The sequence below is a fragment of the Misgurnus anguillicaudatus genome, chromosome 23 (genome assembly GCF_027580225.2).
Source record: "Misgurnus anguillicaudatus chromosome 23, ASM2758022v2, whole genome shotgun sequence".
In the NCBI taxonomy this organism is placed as follows: Eukaryota; Metazoa; Chordata; class Actinopteri; order Cypriniformes; family Cobitidae; genus Misgurnus; species Misgurnus anguillicaudatus.
The window spans coordinates 8916805-8937406 of record NC_073359.2 but is presented as its reverse complement, the minus strand read 5'-3'; the positions used below and the strand labels follow the sequence as shown (position 1 = coordinate 8937406).

Below are 20602 nucleotides of genomic sequence, written 5' to 3'. Positions count from 1 at the left end.
TGTTGGTAAAGTTTCATTTTCATCATTTTAAATTCGCAAACAGAAACCTAATTTCTGTTGATTAAGGAATTTGAATATTAGATATATAACCTTACAAAAATTTGCTTTATAACATCATATAAAGTACAAATAAATATGTCAAACGTGTGATTTTATTTAATAAATTTTTAATTTTGCGATATAAAATTATTTGTAGGCAGTTTTGTAACCAAACGATGAAAAGCAGACGTTCAGAGGCCACACCCACCGGAAAGCCTCCTCGCTCCTGATTGGTCGTTGGATGTGAGCGCTGATGACGTCAAATGCAAGTTTATAAAGTAGTTTGATAATGAAGTGGCGCTCATGGCTGGCACGTGTGCTTTGCGTTTGATGTGTGCGGTTACATGACAGATGACATGGAGTTAAATGATAGGAACTGCCACTATGTTGGGGCTGATGGTTTAAGGTAAGTTAAATAAACTAGACAGTCCTTATATTACACTATATTTGCATAACAAATAAAGACATGTGCGTACACATCTTCAGATCTTGCACGAAGATTTGCGTCGTTTTAGTCTAGATCTAAAGAAAATAGATGCTGGTGCCACTCAACTTGAAAGCTGTGTTTTGAAAAGTGTGTTTTTTGTGTTCTTTTTTTTTTAGTTCACACGTCAGTTTTTTTTTTTTGAGCATACAAGTACAGCCTTGGACTTCTACCCCTGTTAGTGTTTCAAAGGTTTATGTTGTGAGACTGTGGAGAGATTATTTGCAGTTGTTTTTAAAGGATTGGTTAAAGTTTAAAAAAAGAAGAAAATTAAGAAACTCAGCAGAACTGTGTTCCGTTTTCACGTTCATTGACCCCTGTCATCTTCCTCTTCTTAAAATAACCTCTGTCACATGAGTTATGTAAATGTTTCGTAAAATCTAAGCAGTGTTTTTTGTTTTGTGCCTCATCAATGTTAATTTTTCATGAAGATAAAGTGTAAAAAAAACCATGAAACAATAGAATCCATCACTGAATTTCTAATAGATTTAATGGTTACAATGTGAATTGTATTGGTTGCAAGGGAAACTAGTGGTCTTTATGGATCTTTCCTAATGTTTTATCTGGTGGAAGGAAACCAATAACACCATTAAAGGTGCAGTGTGTAATTTTTAGACGGATCTCATGACAGAAATGCAAAATAATATACAGAACTATATTATCAGGGGTGTATAAAGACCTTTCATAATGAACCGTTATGTGTTTATTACCTTAGAATGAGACGTATTTATCTACATACACGAGCCTCCCCTTACATGGAAGTCGCCATTTTGTGCCACCATGTTTCTACAGAAGCCCAAACTTTTTTACTAAGTTGTCTCCGATGATGACATGGTTGTCCGATGGCGGCTACCGTAGCTTCTCTATGTGTTTCAAAAACGAGAGGTGAGCCTGAGTCGTTGGTTGTAATTCGCAACCTCACCACTAGATGCCTCTAAAATTTACACACTGCACCTTTAAATTGTACTGGATTAAATCTTAAGACCCAAAAAATAATAATGATAGGGCTGCATAACAACTAATTGCAACGAATCGTTTGCAGAATAAAAGTTTTTGTTTACATCATATGAAGAGTTTGGTTCCAAAACGCAATGAATCCATTTGGACTAATTTCAGTAAAAGTGACAAAATGAAAACCACTATTTTCTGTTATAAACTTTCACATAGCATCTTAAGGTTATAAACATGTAAAATTCAAATCCATAATTTAATTTTCAAATATTTATTACAAAAAAATGATTTTTTTTCCGCAAAATGCAATAAATCCATGACAAGTTTTTTTTCAAAATGCTATAAATCTTTTGACTCAATATATAAATGTGCATTCATCTTTGCCATGTTATATTCAATTAGTTGACTAGTGGTAAACATTAATGGCATTAATCAAAACACTTGTCATTACACTGTCATTGGGACGTCGTCGCTAAACTTTTTTCACAGCGATCAGCAGTAAAATGTTTTGGTCCTGCTCGATTTTCGTTGACTTTGAGTAAAATAATGGAAAGTTTTTCATAAGATCCTCTGGGGTCAATGTGTTAGCATGACAGAAGCTTGAGGCTGTTGGGAGAACAAGCAACAGCCGGCATTTTTCCTTCGCCCGAGTGCCTCGCGCGTAAATTATTCAAATTTGATGGCTTACGTTTCTTCACCGCCACAGAAAACCATCACAGGTTTATCAATGCCATCAAAAGTATTATTTTGTTTTTGTTTGTTTGTTGATCATGAAGTACAAAGTAGATGAGGAAAACTAGGATTCTGTGTGTATTCAAAGCACCACCATTATTGTTTACATTGTGTGGAATGGTGCGCTTTGATTGGTTAAGCAGATGTATTGCATTCTGCAGAGAAGGAGGAGTGTCTTTGTTGCGGTTTGGAAAAAAGATGAAAATAACACAGCAGATATTAGATTTCACGTTAAATTAAGAATTTATTAATTTAAGAATTAAGAATTTAAGAATTTTATTAATTAAAACTGACCAGATACTGATTTTGGTGTTTTTATATATGCGTGTGTGCTGTGTATAATAATTATTTTGTATAAATACACACACATGCATGTATATATGTGTATATATTAAGTATTCATAGTTTATATATAATATAAATATAAAAATATATACAAAAACCTTTATTTTACAAACGATTAGTTTCGATTAGTTGTTATGCAGCTCTAAATGGTAAACATCTAATAGTTCATAATGACATTCGTTAGATTTTGTGTGGTTTTTATCAGAAAATACTCCAATTCAGTATTCATATTTAGGTGTGTATATATTTTTCATATAGTACTACTACATCCGTGTCAGCTGATCCCATGACAGAGGAGATCCTGAGAGATGACTTGAGGTTTTACTTCATGAGCCCTTGTGAGAAGTACAGAGCCCGGCGACAGCTACCATGGAAACTAGCAGTGCAAATTTTGAAAATATTTATGATTACGCTTCAGGTATTTATAGGGTTAACCATGTACACGACAGCATGGATGTAAACATTCTCTGTCTTTCCCAAAGGAGGGCTGCATTTGTATATTGCATTACTGTATACTGTATGACAAAACAAAATAGTTTCCTCCTTGTAATAATTATGAAGCACGGTGTAATTTTCCAAACGTTATATACACAGCTTTATACCACGGGTCTGTTGAATGCTGTATTTCGATTGGTTGAGAAATGTTCCATGGGTATGCATTATTTTTCGATAACCGCACACCTAACTTTTCAAATGTCCTAAAAGTAGGCACCAGAGCAATCTTTGTAGTAACCGTGGCATAAGCAGAATAATTGACTCCGGTCCTCTGAATTATTTGAAATTATACCACGGGTCTGTTGAATGCTGTATTCTGATTGGCTGAGAAATGTTCAGTGGGTATGCGTTAATTTCTTATAACTGCACACCTAACTTGTCAAATGTCCTAAAAATAGGCACCAGAGCAATGTTTGTGGTAACCGTGCAAGAGGAATAATTGACTCCGGTCCTTTGAATTATTTGAAAATAATGCACACCTGCGGTGTAACCTTGGGTGTGCATTATTTTCTTATATTCAATGGCCCATCGTCAATTATTCCTTACGTAATGTCCATGAACCCATTTCAATTATTTCTTGAAGCTCATACTGTTTGGACTCAACAACCAGCTTGTGGTGTCCTACAAAGAGGAAAACTTAATGGCGTTCAAGAACTTGTTTTTAAGAAACTACAATGGTGTGGATGAGGACGACTACAGCATTTCTGCCTACACCCAACACAATGTGTACGATAGTTTATACTATGTCATAGATCAGGTTTGTACAGGCCTTCATCTTATTTTCTTTACCACCTTTTATTTGCCTTTGTCTTATGTTTAATGACATTTCTTTATATTGGAAGATCATTGTGAAGTTTGCACTTAGAATAACTGTCAAATCTAAGAATAAAAACGAGCATTTATCTATCCCTGCGATAGTATTACCAACTAGGAAACCTGTCTGTGGGTCCTGTTGGTGTTGCTGAGGAAAACGGAAAATTTCTTCCCATGGTCATTTGCAAAGAAAGCTATAAGAAAGGCAGTGTGAAACCATCTGAAGGATCTTATGATATTGATGCACAGCTTGAAACAGGTGACTTGTTTTCTCCAAAAATAAAGCCTTAGATGTTCAAACCTTTGCACACCTACCTAAAGAGTAGGCAGGTCAGAACATTTTTGAAATATTTGGTGATTCCTGCTTTTTTCAAATGGCTATATTTTTTCATATTTTAATAATTTGGTACTCATTGCCATGTTTCACACACAGATTACGGAATATACACGGAAAATGCATTGGGGATTCGTCTGGGATTGTTTTGATTTTGGTTAATTCCAATAATTTTCTGGAATCTGTGCATGCATTCACACACATACTGTAAAGACACGTGAAGTATTTAAAGTCCTGCAGTTGGTAGTTTATTTCCGCTGTGTCTAAAGTTTATTCAATATCCGTGATTTCTCTCTCGAGAAACCATGAGTGTGCATTTTAGTTTATGATAAGATCATAAAGGAGAATGTAATGCGCTGTTTTATTATGCTGGTGAATGATCTCATCTTCAGCATAGATAGTGATGAGCTCCCTGATATAAAAGCGTACAATATAAAATCACTCGCTGCGGTGCCAGGCTTGGGGTCGGAGCCAGAGGACAGTCTGCGCAGCGCGTCAAAGCCTGCACATTTATTTCTACTCCATGAACTCGTAGTTGCTTTATCATTTTCGACGTGCACCCTCCTATGCACGAAACAATCTTGCCGTAAATGTTGCATTTTGCCGAGATTTCATTCTGTTTAAAAGTGAAGCCGCACTTTGGACCACCGATGCACGCTATCAATGTTCAAATCGCTAGGTTATGCCAACACTTCCGGTAGACGCTTCTTTGTGGGTTTTCAGTGGTCAGTTTTTCCGGTCGGCGGACTCTGAATCGAAACTAGGAATCGAAATGTAAACTTTTGAACGATTCCGGGGAAATCGCAAAGCTAGTCCCAGTTCCAATCGATACTCGATACCCAAGCCGCCTTTTCACATAGGATGCATTCCGTAAATGTTACAGCAATGTTACTAGGTCTTTTACGGGAGCGATCCCCGAATCAATTAAGGGGATAGTGTTATGCTGAGTTTACACCAAACGCGCTTTGGGTGTCAAAATCGCGTCTACCGCGCCTAGTTTGCCGCTTGAACACTTTGAATGCATTCGCACGTGTAGAGCGGAGTAGACGTGCGGAAAAAGCAAGCATTTGACGCGTGTCCGGAGCAAAATCTGCTTCTTGTGGGAGGGGCAATTGCTGTGCGAGTGTTTGTTTGCAAAATGACTGATGTTACTTGTGCATTTATCAAGAGAGTTACAAGTTTATATTGGGTAACCTTACTATAGGGGGAAAATAAACGGCACGGGTCGATAAACGTCACGTGACTCACGCGCGAATGAGGCGGAAACGCGTCTTCCGCTCCGCGCCGAACGCCTCTTCCGCGCCTTGGGACCTCCTGACACGCGTCAACGCGTCTGCACATCGACTTAACATTGAAATCACTTGCGCTTCACGCCTCTACCGCGGGTGGTGTAAACGCACCATTAGTGTCACACAAACTTTTCTGGGATCAGGGTGCTGTGTGACTGAGGTTAAGATGTTACAAACCATAAAAATTTTATATTTCTTTTTTTGTATAGTTGACACCGACTAATTAACCCCATTCACATAGCACTCCCAGAAAAATTCTGTAAAAGGCTTCTGTGTGAACACAAACACGTCCCATTAATGTTTTGGGATCACTCCCGTAAAGAGGATCTAGTAATATTGCCGTAACATTCACAGAAAGCATTCTGTGTGAACAAGATGCAGAAACAATGCCGTAAGGGGGGTTCCGTAGTGAGGACGCAATTGTCGTCCCAACAAGAACTTAGTTATGGTTTAGCTCTTTGACAAAGGAAATAAATGCAGATCAACATTCACATCAAGAAATGTCGGCAAACTGGACTGAAGCAGAGATCAGGGAGCTTGTAACTATCCACGCTAAAGCTGAGATCATTCACCAGCATGACAGAACAGCGCATCACGCGCATATGATCTTAAACAGTGTTGGGAAAGTTACTTTTAAAAGTAATGCATTACAATATTAAGTTACTCCCCAAAAAAGTAACTAATTGCGTTACTTAGATACTTTTCATGGAAAGCAAAGCTTACGTTACTTTTTAGTCACTTTTGCATTACTTTTTCTTGGCTGAGGCTTGATCTCTTTCAGGTCTTGCAGGTGTTTTTTATGACTGAAAAGTTCTCCATTCAGAAATTGCACATTTCATCTAAAAAATGTCGAGCTCTGGCCTGCCATTTCAGTTTTTGATTCAAACTGTTCCCACACAGACATGTACACATAGAGTGCATAATGTCACTACGTTCAGTTTAATGTTTTTTTTATCGAATTAAACTAAAAAAGTAACTTGCATTACTTTTTTGAAAAAGTACTCTAATATAAATGTGTACATTTAAAAGAAATGCGTTACTTTACTCATTACTTCAGAAAAGTAATATTATTACGGTATGCCTGTTACTTGTAATGCGTTAGCCCCAACACTGGTCATAAACAAAAATGCATGTGCAGGGTTTCTCGAGAGAAAAATTATGGATAATTATCAAACTTCAGACGCTGTGGATAAACATACCAAGTGCAGGACTTTAAATATATCACGTGTCTTTATGGGATCTTTATGGTATGTGTGTGTTAGTACATGCACAGATTACAGAAAATCATTGGCAGTGTGAATGAACCAAAAATCAAACAATCCCAGACAAGTTCTGGATGTATGTGTATTTTCCATAATCTAGTGTGAAAAGGGCCATTTGATTTTCAGTCTATTTACAGAGTCTGTTTTCATTATTTTATTCTATTAGATCATTTCACATGAACTGTAGATTTTTATTTATTTTCCAGTTTGTTTAACTCTGGATCCAAAGGCCACAACAACATGGAGAGTAAACAATGCATCTTTTTTTGAGCTGGACTTTTATAGGTTTGGAAACACAAAATATATATTTATCATAAGAATCAATAGCGCTTATATGGCAAAAAATTAAATTTAAAAAATTTTAAAAAATTAAAAATTTTTATTTCTGTTGTTTATATAAACACAGGTTGGTCGATATTGAGATTAAATTTGCGCTGAGAGGAATCAATTTACAGACCGTCCGCTCACGCGAGCTGCCTGACTGTTACACATTTTTCGTTAAGGTTTGTACAGTAGATATTTAAAAAAATAATAATTTTACTGTATGAATGTTACTAAATATTAGATTTTTTTGTGTGCAGATAATTTTTGATAACAGTTGCCATAGCGGGAAGGTGAAAATAACCCTGGATTTTGACACGGTCAGTACCGTTTGCAAGAACTGGACGATTTCAGGAACTGGTATGGGAAGAATTACAGTTTTTTGTGGAAAAATAACATGGCCAACATGAACATGACATGCATATGATCCATATTGTCTTATTTTCAGCTCAGAAGAATACACATTACCTCCTTATGTTTGATGGATTGGTAATAGTGGTCTGTTTGTTTTCTGCGGTGCTCTGCACTCGATCTATTGTTCTTGCTGTGAAACTTCTTCAGGTATATCTACATAAGGAACAGCACATCAATCTTCTGCATATTTGTGACCCAAATGGACCACAAAACCAGTTTTAAGTAGCATGGGTATATTTGTAGCCAATAGCCAAAAAATTGATTGTATAGGTCAAAATTATAGTTTTTATGCCAAAATCATTAGGATATTAAGTAAAGATCATTTTTCATGAAGATGTTTTGTAAATTTCCTACCATAAATATATCAAAACTATTATTTTCGTGAGTAATTGCTAAGCACTCCATTTGGACACCTTTAAAGCACCCTCAGATTCCAGATTTTTAAATAGTCTTATTATTATTTTTTTATTATATATTATTTCTATAGTTTTCAGATAATCTCAATTAAAAAAATTTGACCCATATGACTGGTTTTTTGGTCCAGGGTCGCATATTACATTTAACATCAATCTACACTAGTGGGTCATTAAGTGACTCAATATGAATTCATGCAGTTCTGATATTTTTGCATTCTTGCGGTAACATGACACTTCCTCTCTCTTCAGCGTTTTTCTAGGTTCTGTCTTGAGAATTACAACCAGGATGTGTGTGAAGACGACCAAAGGGATTTCCTAAATGGCTGGTATATCTTGGTTATCATCAGCGATGTTCTGTCTATCATTGGGTCAATACTAAAAATGGAAATACAAGCTAAGGTATATTTTCTTTGAACAACGTTTTTGGCTAATTAATTAATTAAATTATTAATCTCACTGAGCTTAGGTTGTACAGTGTAACAAAAAATCTTGTTGCACTAAAATTAAGTTTAATAAACTTGAATTTACAAATAATTTCACATTTTTGACTACTGATTTGTATTATATGAATTAAAGTTGAATTAGCTTATGTTATTTCAATGTAATTTTTATAGGGGCGGTTTTCCGGACAGGGATTAGACGAGTGGTTCTTCACGGCCCCCCAAAGAAAATTTATGACAAAAACAGTTCTAACATTTTAATTAAACAAAACATATTTTTTAGGTTTAATTACAGAGAATTCATAATAAATTAATGTAATTTATAAAATGTCGCGGCCCCCAGTTTGAGAACCACTGGATTAGACTAGTCCTAGACTAAAATAAATTTAATAGCTGTCCAAACTGAAACCAACTTGCACTGACATATCTTAAAATACCTCAATGCCCTTTGTTTTGCCTCAAAATGCACCCAAGAATGTTTTAGTAAGGCATGTTTGTTAAAGCTAGTTATATTTCCTAATTAAACTAAGGCCTAGTCCTGGTTTAAGCTAATCTCTGTCCAGGAAACCACCCCATAATGTATAGCAACTCCTCACTCGTCAAGAAAGTTTAAATTAATTCTAAATTCAGGGTGATTTAAATTGTGCAACAAAGAGTTTTATTACAGTGAAGAGAAAAACATTTCACTTAATCTGAATTTGGGAATGTTAAAATAATTTTCTTAAACTTCTGGGACAGTTGATTTAGTTTTGCATACAGTAATTCTTAAGGCTTGACTAATACATAGTTTTTATGGATATGCAACGGTCAGCGTACAGTGTGCGTGGTGCAAATTGTGTCATCAGAATAGTACCTGCGTAGCCTACTGTTGGATTTTTGTTACTCTGTGTACAAGAGTATGTAGGCCAGGAAAGATATCGCAATACACATGTCATCTGTGTACTATGCAAGGCTTCGCGTTCGACTGAAACAAAGTACACTTGGGCATTTAGGGCAGTGGTTCACAAACTGGGGGCCTGTAAGATGGAATTTATCTTAAATTTGGTGTAATTAAACCTCAGAAAAATAAAGCCACTAGCCAACAGTACTACATTTCCATTAGAGCAAAAAATATATTTTCAAATATAATTTCAAATTATACAAAACAAATGGCCAAACAATATATGTGCTGAAATTTATTTTGAAATGTGTTTACAAAATATATTTTGGCCATTTTTTGTATATTTAAAAATATATTTTAAAAGTAAAAAATATTTGAAAGCATTTATATTCATGTCACATTGGAAGAAAAGTGTTATATGTTTATTAAAATTAAATATATATTTTAACTGCAAAAATATAGTTATCATTTTATGTTTTATACATACGTATACATTTTTTTAAATAAAATAAAATAATTTTATATAGCAGTAACAACATAAACAAGCGGCTGTCGTGGTTCGCACGTAACTTCCGGTAAACTCCGCTAAGAATAAATAACAACAAAGTTCTTTAAACGTGGTTTATTTATATAACAAGCACAAAAAATAACACATAGCTTACATAGGAAACCAAAACATTATTTCGACGAGGCATTTGTTCAAGAGATCAGTTTAGCAAATAGTCAGACCATTAAAAAAACGAAACCGGAAGTAAGGTTCGGATCCAGACGTGTATCAAGTGCGTCCGATGAAACCGTCTATACTTTATATATTTTATACATATTCATATTTTGACCAGGAAAATTTTTATTTTTTACATTTTGGGTTGTAAAATTAGAAATGTATTTGTTGCCCCTAAAATACATTTTTAAATATATGTTAAGTTAAAACTAAATATAATTTTAAATAAAAAATTATTTAATTACCATGCCAAAAAGTTTGAGAACCACTGCTTAAGGGGACTTTAAAAATCGGTCGAAAAAACTGCACAGGCTAATTAATAATAATAATAATAATAATAATAATAATAATAATAATAATAATAATTTATTATTATTATTATGATTATGATTATTATTATTATTTTTATAAATATGATAATTGTAATATTATTATTATTATTATTATTATTATAACTATACTAATTATAATTATAATATATTATTATTATTATTATTATTATTATTATTATTATTATTATTATTATTATTATACCTATAATAATTATAATTTTATTATTATTATTATTATTGTTATTATTATTATTATTATTATTATTATTATTATTATTATTATTATTATCACATCTTAAAGGTGCCATAGAAAAAAAATATTCTTAGGCATAGATGAATAATACGAGCTTTGTACATAGTAATGACATGTTGTGAGCCTCAAACGCGTTTTTTCCTCATTCTTATGTAAACCTTGTGCTTGCAAAAGACTGCTGGTAAACAGGCCAATTTTAACATAACATTGACTGTGAGGTCACAGTCGAAATGTACGCCCCAACATTAAATTACACATTAAATTAAGTATAAAGTTGTTAAAATGCTATAAACAAAGTTGTGACTGCTGCGTTAGCGCTACATGCTAATTAATACTATATGCTAGCGTTAAATATTTTATAATTTAACATATTATTTCAATGCATTCTTTGGCACCTTTAACACATTAACCGTCATCGACTTGCTTAACTTTGGACTTTGACCTTCTGCTGCAGTCACCACAGTTAACCACTTTTACTGAAAAACTGGTAGAACAGGTTTATGCCTATTGTCAAATACAACAATTACTCATTCCCGACCCTCCGGCTGATTTCATCCACAGAGTCTGACTAACTATGACGTATGCAGTATCTTTCTGGGAACATCAACTTTAATGGTCTGGGTGGGTGTCATCAGATATCTGGGATACTTCCAGAAATACAATGTAAGTTATGTCAGTGCATCTGTTTGTATATTAAAGTTTTGATTTGCAAAGACTGATCAAATATAAAGGCCATAAATTGTTTTTTATGACACAACAGGTGCTTATCCTCACCATGCGTGCAGCCTTACCAAAGGTCCTGCGTTTCTGCTGCTGTGCAGGAATGATCTATCTAGGCTACACCTTCTGTGGGTGGATTGTTTTAGGACCCTACCATGAAAAGGTACCAACAAGACCAATACAAGTTTTCATTTACAGCATAAAAGGCTAAATTATTGGAAGGAACTTGAAGTTTACAGTTTATCATGGCCAGCAGATGGCAGTATATGTTGTTATATGTAGGCAGAAGATCCATGTTTTAGACTAAGTTTGTCATTTGTTATGGTTCAGTTTGAAGGTCTAAGTCGTGTGGCAGAATGTCTCTTCTCTTTGGTCAACGGGGATGACATGTTCCCAACGTTTTCTGAATTCAAGCAGAAGAACACAATGGTGTGGCTGTTCAGCCGAGCTTATCTCTACTCGTTCATTTCCCTCTTCATTTATATGGTGCTCAGTCTCTTCATCGCCCTCATCACCGATGCATATGAAACCATCAAGGGATACCAGACCAAATGTTAAAACATACAATTCTGACATCATTTACTCACTCACATGTATGTGTGCATGCACTTCATATATGTGCTCTTGGGACACCAAAGATTTATTTGACATCTTAAAAAATTATTGTGACATGGCCCCTTTAAAAGATCTTGATAAACTATATATCACTGTAAAGCTCTCAGAATGTAGTTTTCATATTTTAAGGTCATCTAAAGATAGAAATAATGTAGTGACAGTTTTTTTGTACATGACTTCCCTCCCATAGGATTGCATATTAATTATTATTTATTCATAACACTATATCCTATTATACATCTTCAAAAATGTTAACAAACTATATATCACTGGAAAGCTTGAAGAATGTAGTTTTCATATTTCAAAACCTTTTTGAATTAATAATAATGCAATAATAGTCATTTATTAATCTGTGACAAGAGTATGCAGCAAACCATTGACACCTAGTGGCCGTTGTTGGCAAAACCACTAAAAGTGTGACACAAACCACATTTTTTGAGATTTTAACTTAAACGTATGGCTTCATGTTTGCATTATTACTTTTGTGAAATATTTAAAATGATTTAATTTATAAAATTAATATGTTATTGAAATATTATTATTTCTTAAAATAAATTTAAACCGCTATAAAAAGTGTCCTTGTTAAAACAAGTCCAAGATTAGTCTTCTAGACAAAAAAATGCCATAATAGTTATATTAATTTAAAGGTGTACATCACATTTTCGACCCCCCCCCCCCCCACTCAAAAGGGATTTGCACCACATAAGGGACTACTGCGTCTAGTTTGCCGCTTGAACATTTTAAATTTACTCACTATATTCGCGAGTAAAATTCTAGTCATCGAGACATTCACACGGAAATTCGCGTCATGGGAGGGGCTTCTGCGACTCTGCTCGCTTCCTGTAATCACGTCACTACTAGAGCAAGCTCCTGATTGGTTAACGCGGCGCAGTTTTCCATCAAAGTAAAAATTTTTTAACTCGCATGTTTCCCGCGGTAACGCTCAATTTGCGCAAACTAGACTCGCGAATGAGGTGGAATCGTGTCTACCACGCCGCGCTAAATGCCTCGTTTGCGCCACGAGACCTCCAGACGCGCGTCAATGCGTCTTCACATTGACTTGACATTGAAATCACTCGCGCCTGACGCCTCTACCGCGGCTGGTGTGAACGCAGCATTACAGCTTTACTTACAAGCTTTAAAAGTATGATTGAACTACTGTAGGACATACAATAGGTTTTAGTGAATGATGACCTAAATTATGGTCTTTTCTGTGTTGAAAAAGTTGGAATACAGCACAAAGGTTGCATAGACTTTTTTGTACCATGGCAACTTTTTTGATATATGGATGGAAATGTTTGCACGTTTTGCCTAACATTGTATTTTATTCTGTAAGCGTATATTTATCTCAAATAACATAAGAGTAAATGATGACCACGTTTTCTGTTCCTTTAAATAAGCACAAAGATTACATTCAGTAAATGAAGCCTTTATGTCAACCTCTATTTTGACCAGGGATACCAAAAAACAGGCTTCCCCATGACGGAGCTCCATCGGTTCCTGCTGGAGCAAAAGGAGGGTTTCCCCCTCCAGGCGCAGGATGGGGCAAGCATGGATACCAGAGAAACCGAAACCAGTCAGCCCTCTCTAATGCTGTGTTGCTGCAGAAGGTACTGTCTATAATCTCCAAAATCAGCTGCAGGGCTCCAAAACTGAGGTTAGCCCACTATGGCATGAGCAATAGAATTAGTGGTGGAGGAAAAAGGACACACCCAGCAAAGTGCTGATTACAGAGAAATCCTAGGGGGGGAAAGCGAGAAGACGACGACTTGCCTTACAGGAATTTCAACTACAAACAAGCGAGTTTGGATGAGAAAAGATGCCTAAAAAGCAGGAAAGCAAAGTCGTTCGTATGAAAGGATTTTTGATACACCGTGTTGCCTTTTCCAAGTTCAGTTAGTTTTCCCGGGTTGATATGAAACCCAACTCCATTAGCACTTATTGTTTGCTTGCTTTGTGACCTTTGCTTGCTTTCCTCACAGGGGAAACCCGGCTACTAGAATTCGATGCTCTCTAAGTATCACATTTAAAACCTCTCACTTATTTAGTGTCGGTCTAGGGCTGAGTGGATTTCAAGACAGATACATTAAACTGGATTTAGCCAGAAAACATTTGGGAAGGTCCTATCTTTACACAAGTTTAGAGTCATTCTGCTTTACAAATATGCCAGAAATATCTAGACTTTCTGGTTAGTTAACTTATAGACAAAAATTACACACCGGGGTTATTTTCAACAAATATCTATTATTTAAATGAATGATATTTTTATTTCGGTCTTCACAGGCAAATTACATAAATAACAAAAAAAAAAACACACTAAATGCGTTGTCCCAGAATCCACCATCTCTGTGTTATTATTGAAACGACACATTTTGTGTTACTTTTAACACAACTTGTGTTTTATTTGAACACAAAATCAACACATAATGTGTTAAAATTACACATAATGTGTTAAAAGCTTAACACACAAAGATGTATAAAAAATTAACACATCTTTTCTAAGAGTGCAAAATAAAAGTACATTTTGGCATAATATATGTGTGTGTGTTGTTCATAATTATTACGTATATGTAAACACACACAAAAATTGGTAATTTATTTTTATTAATATATGTATGTATATATATATATATATATATATATATGTATGTATATATATATATATATATATATATATATATATATATATATATATATATATATATATATATATATATATATATATATATATATATATATATATATATATATATATATATATATATATACACATACACATACACATGTTCCTTAAATACATACATGAATGTGTGTGTACACCAGTGCTTCTCAAATAGTGGGGCGGGACCCCCAGGGGGGGGCTCGAAGCGACACCAGGGGGGGCGCGCAAGACCCCAGAGAAAATACTTTTTCAGAAAGTGATTTTTTTTGCACCGTCACTGAAAGACATTACACCCCAATCACGTTGATAAGCCGCTTGTTTTTTATTATTATTTCTTGATTATATTTAATTTAATTTTTCAGTATCAAATGGTCAAAAAATATTATACTTTAAATAAGGATTGATTTTTTTATTTCCGGCAAATTTATGCATTTTAAGTCTTTTCTGTTACAGACTAAAAAACAATGTTAATAAAGTTATTCTTTGTTGTAAGTTGATCGATATTTCTTTTTTTGTGTGTTTTCTTTAATGTTAATAAGGATACAATGTTTTGCAGATGTGTAATTTTATAGACAAATTATACTATTTACAGTCGCGGCGGAGAGTTGGGGGGGCGTGAAATGTTTACTTCTTCCTAGGGGGGCGTGACAAAAAATAATTGAGAAGCACTAAAGGATGTGTTAATTTTTTACACATCTTTGTGCGTTAAGGTTTTAACACATTATGTGTAATTTTAACACATTATGTGTCATTTTGTGTTGATTTTGTGTTCAAATAAAACACAAGTTGTGTTAAAAGTAACACAAAATGTGTTGTTTCAATAATAACACAGAGATGGTGGATTCTGGGATTATGTGTAATTTTAACACACTGAGTCATTTTGTGTTGATTTTGTGTTAAAATGTAACACAAGTTGTTTTAAAAGTTGTTTTAATAATAACACAGAGATGAGTGGATTGTGGGGCAGCGCATCTGTTTTAAGAGTGTATATATATATATATATATATTATACATAATAAGCATACACTTGTATATTATGCAAAAAAATCACTTTTATTTTGTATGCGATTAATTGTATATATATATATATGTGTGTGTGTGTGTGTGTGTGTGTGTGTGTGTGTGTGTGTGTGTGTGTGTGTGTGTGTGTGTGTGTGTGTGTGTGTGTGTGTGTGTATGTATGTGTATGTATGTGTATGTGTGTGTGTGTGTGTGTGTGTATGTGTGTGTGTGTGTGTGTGTGTGTGTGTGTGTGTGTGTGTGTGTGTATATAAATATGAATATAAATGAAAAAGGTGTAGGCTAAAGCATTTAAAACCTACCGTAATTAGCGACATTTTCTTGCATAGTTTAATTCGTACAATAAAAGTAAACAAAAAATAGGCAATTAAATGTATAATATCCAGATACACTTTTCGTATTGTAATAAGAGCATTTCATGAAAACAGGTTATTTGCTATAATTTACATAATTATTTCACCCAACAAAAGGTTAAAACATCCCAGCATTTTTTTTTTGTGTGTATATACAGAAATTAACTGTAGCTGTTTTTATATTCTGTTTAATAAATGCATACTTAACAATAGTTTTAATTGCTAAGAAGAAATTAAATTTAAATTCACTTTCTCGATCTGTATGCACTTTATTTTCAACCCAGCATTGTGTCTAAAAGGGTTGAGCCCAGTCGTTGGATCAAATTAACCAATAAATAAACAGTTTGTTTTAAGGAATTTACCCCATATAACAAATCTAACCTCAAAAGTTCCCTTTTTTAACAGTTGGCATTAAAGTTTCTTTAGGAATCTCTACTTTCAATTCCTCTGGAAACTGCAACCCATCACAAAATAAAACCCCAAACAAACTGAATTCTTACAAGGATTGAAGACTGGCATTGCCACAATATATAACGTCTAAAGCCAAATTGAAATTCTTTGTTTTAAATACCAAGTCTGTAATGCGTTTAGCTTGTGACCCCCCAGTGCCTGTTGAAGGAACACGCTGACTTTTTAGGACTTTGGCTTATTCGCCATATCCCCCAGAGTAGTTGGATAGGTAAACATACCTTTCTCATCTCCGTGTGTGCTGTAACTCTGTCTGACGCATCCACTGCTGGCCTGGCTTAGCACAAAGACTGGAGGTGGGTGGCACCATCTAGAATAGTGCTCCCAAAACGTGACAGAATATCGCCAATCAAGCAGCATTGCTTCGCCTTCTGAGAATATTGTTCCCAGTATGTATATTTTTAAAAGATGTGTCTCATATGGCCTTGTTATTTGTACATGTTGTGACTATACAAATCACAACATATAAATAGGACGTTGGCGTTATTTTGTTACTCATTGGGAGTAGTATGCTGGCTGGAGCCATTTGCTTCCGGTCTTTGTGCTAAGCTAGGCTAGCAGTGATGAGGATGGTATGTATAGACTTGTCTAACTCTGGTGGATACGGCGAATAAGCAAAATTCCCCAAAAGTCGGTGTGTTACTTCAAAAAAATGAGAGTTCTCCATTACGATCTACATAAAAATATATAATTTGACAACTTGCAGTTCATCTAATTTGTTCCCTCTTTGCAGAGTTCCCAAAGACGACACCATCAATTTCATCAGCTGAACTTCACAGATCACACGTTCAGTGTCGAATCTGCTGAAAAGTGCAATGGGGAGTCGTTGCAATATAAATAAGAGACACATTGTGGGACTTGTTTACTGCTCTGTGTACATGGCTCATATTCCACGCAGGATGGAAGAGCTCTCTGAGCGTGCCGACGGAATATTGGCAATTTCATTTAGACGTGCAATGACAGATGCCGGTAAGACCTGCATTAGCAAATGTAAAATAATGCAAAAGACCGCAGCTAAGTGCACTGCAATGCAATTAAGACCAAATAATGAAGGGTTTTGTGGATCAAATGGTAAGCACAGGAAATGTTTGAAGCATTTTATTGCGCAGCCTGTAAGATTATACCTTGTCAATTGTGGAGAAAATATCTTTATTTATTTTCTAGTCGTGATGGATTGTCAGTGTGTTTTAAATTAGAGAAGCACTTAAAATTGTATTCGTTTTTACATTAGCACTTATTATAATGGCATTTAAAGTGTCTGCAGCTCAGCATTCCTAAGATTCCTGGCGCTTAATATTCAAACGTGTGGCATGCTAAGGGAATCTTTGCTATCTGTATGCGCAACACAGGATGCATTTTTCACACATATGAGTCAAAGCTTTGTGCTTTATTCATTCCTTCATTTAAAAATTAACTGGGAAGGGCGATCATATGTGACATTGTTTGTAAGAAATTAATTTTTGGGAGAAAGACTTTGGGTGAGGCAATAAACATATATATGTTTTTTTTTTACCTCAATAGGTACTTTTCTTAACCTTTATTCAGTAGCAGGTGGTTTCTGTGAGTACAGGTTCACTTCTTCTGTTTGTAAGAACTGAAACTCATTCAAACTAGGAACATATTTTGTTATTCACCAGCATTTATTTACTTTGATTGCACTTAATGTTTTTGCATATTTACATGTATACTTAAGAATTTTAAAGATTTGTGTACATTTACAACCACAGCAATGAAATGTTACAATGTAAAGAAACTTTCAGAACAACAGCAACAAGGAAACTGTAAATGGAGTAAAAGAATATATTAAATAAAGAGACTTGCATATTATATAGATGTGTTGTGCTTTTTTGTTTTATCCTTTAATGTTTTAGTTCTGTTGTTGTTAGATTTATATATTGTGGCAATGCCAAAATTTTTGTTTTAAATAGTTCTGTTAAAGGGGACATATCACGAAAAGCTGACTTTTTCCATGTTTATGTGCTATAATTGGGTCTGCAATGCTTTTATTAATCTAGAAAATGTGAAAGAGAACATCCCAGAAACTTAGTTTTGGTAAACCATTCTCTGCAAGCATGTGAAAAATGGATCATTGAAATTTGGCTCCCCTTGTGATGTCAGAAGGGGAAAATACCACCCCTTAATCTGCACTGTCCAACCACGGCATTGCCTTTTAGTGCAGAGTTCAGCTCATTTGCATTTTAAAGGACACACCCAAAAACGGCACATTTTTGCTCATGCTTACAAAGTGGCATTTTTAACATGATATAATAAATTATCTGTGTGATATTTTGAGCTAAAACTTAATGTTTTAGTTCTGTTGGTGTTAGATTTACCCTTGTGTTTAGCCAGTGTTTTTTGGTAGATTGATTACCATTTGTTTTACCTTAAATGTCCTCATGGTTGAACTACGATTGCTAGTGAGAATGGGCCAGACAATTTCTGACCGCACACTGAATCCAAAAAAACTAAGAAGGTCTAAAAAGTACAAAATGTGTTAAAGTGCATAGTGCAAAAAAAAAAAAAAAATTAAACCAGAGAAACATGAGCAAACATTTCAGCAGATTGCTATCTTCAGTGCTCAATATGCAACAAGCAAGACAAGTTGACGTCTTTCTTTGTTCTTTCGAGAAGAAATTATGTTTTTTGAGGAAAACAGTCCAGGATTTTCGTCATTTTAATGAACTTTAATGGACCCCAACACTTAACATTTTTTTAAACAGAGTTTTAAAAGACTAAACGATCCCAAGCGAGGCATAAGGGTCTTATCTAGCGAAACGATTGCCATTTTTGACACGAAATAAAAAAGCTGCAGTTTTAAACCACAACTTCTCGTCTATTTCCGGTCCTGTGACGCGCAAGCGCGACCTCACGCAATACTTCATCACGTCAAGAGGTCACGGATGACGAATCAAAACTACGCCTCTGTGTTTACAAGTGTGGAGAAAGAGGACCGTACCAACATTGTTGTATGTTGAATGATACTAATTAATGTCTTTGTGTCAGTTTATTGTTTAAAATGGTCCGCAAATGTACGTTTCATATATGTAACACGTGACCTTTCCACTGCATTACACAATTACGTAAGGTCGCACTGGCGCGTCAGAGGACCGGAGATAGACGAAAAGTTGTCGTTTGAAAGTGCATATTTTTTATTTTTCTTGTCAAAAATGACAATCGTTTCGCTAGATAAGACCCTTATGCCTCGTTTGGGATCGTTTAAAGTGCTTTGAAACTGCAATTTTAAACTGCATTAAAACTGTTACGTTTTGGGGTCCATTAAAGTCCATTAAAATTAGAAAAATCCTGAAATGTTTTCCTCAAAAAACATAATTTCTTCTGGACTGAACAAAGAAAGACATCAACATTTTGGATGACATGGTGGTGAGTAAATTATCTGGATTTTTTTTTAAGAAAATTTACATCCTTTAACCCTTATGTGTTGTTGGGGATGTTTTCATCCACTAGAGGGTTTTTTTACTCTTAATTTGGCCACAACTTTTTCGCTGTTTTATCAAATTGAATGATTTTTGGTGACAAATCTTATATTTACGAAATTAAGAAAATGCTTTGAATTTTTTTAAAAACTCAATGATATACCGTGGGCAAAAAACATCCACTAAATTCAACGGCTATAAAATGTATCAGATGAATATATTTTTTCCAATTTTTTTTTCATAAATCTGTTAATCAACCTCAGTACTAATCAAAACTACCAAATCTTCACAAAAATTCCATGATTTTAACTCTTTAATTGGCAAGTTTATAAGTGGTGTCACTGATTTGGGGAAAAAACACACAAAATGACAGATTTTCAATATAAAAAGTGATTGTAATATGGATTTTTGTTTACCTTTTTCACAGTCTTGGACATGTCAAAGATTGGTAAAAACATTGGCTTTGAAGCATTTTTAGTTTTTGTGTAGCATCAGTTTTTTTTCTCCCTCATTTATTGTTAGTGGCTGTTTTTGCCACATTGACTTCCATAATAACCATATTTTTTGATTGCAGAGCTATGACAACTTTTTATCATGCATTTTTGAATGTTGGTGTTTTTTCTTTTTGCTAAGAGGTCAAATTTGTAATTTTTACTGTTGATCACCATGTGGCATTATTAACCAAAAACAAAGCTTAATTTCTGACTTGTACATTGAGTTACATGGAGTATAAATCCATAATAAAAACATATTGTGTGTGTGTGTGTGTGTGTGTGTGGTGTGGTGTGTGTGTGTGGATTTTAAAAACA

General features: G+C 34.6%; 1 protein-coding gene across 1 annotated transcript; it reads left to right on the top strand.

The window, feature by feature from the left end:
- Positions 1 to 287: 287 nt before the first annotated feature.
- Positions 288 to 18186, top strand: mcoln2 (mucolipin TRP cation channel 2). The gene is made up of 14 exons (XM_073861403.1): positions 288 to 445; positions 2810 to 2969; positions 3630 to 3803; positions 3965 to 4118; positions 6951 to 7029; positions 7151 to 7247; positions 7326 to 7425; positions 7514 to 7626; positions 8145 to 8294; positions 11083 to 11184; positions 11282 to 11404; positions 11572 to 11786; positions 13320 to 13466; positions 17093 to 18186. The coding sequence occupies exons 1-14, from the start codon at positions 384 to 386 to the stop codon at positions 17127 to 17129; spliced, it is 1713 nt and encodes a 570-aa protein (XP_073717504.1). The 5' UTR covers positions 288 to 383; the 3' UTR covers positions 17130 to 18186.
- The last annotated feature ends 2416 nt before the right edge of the window (positions 18187 to 20602 follow it).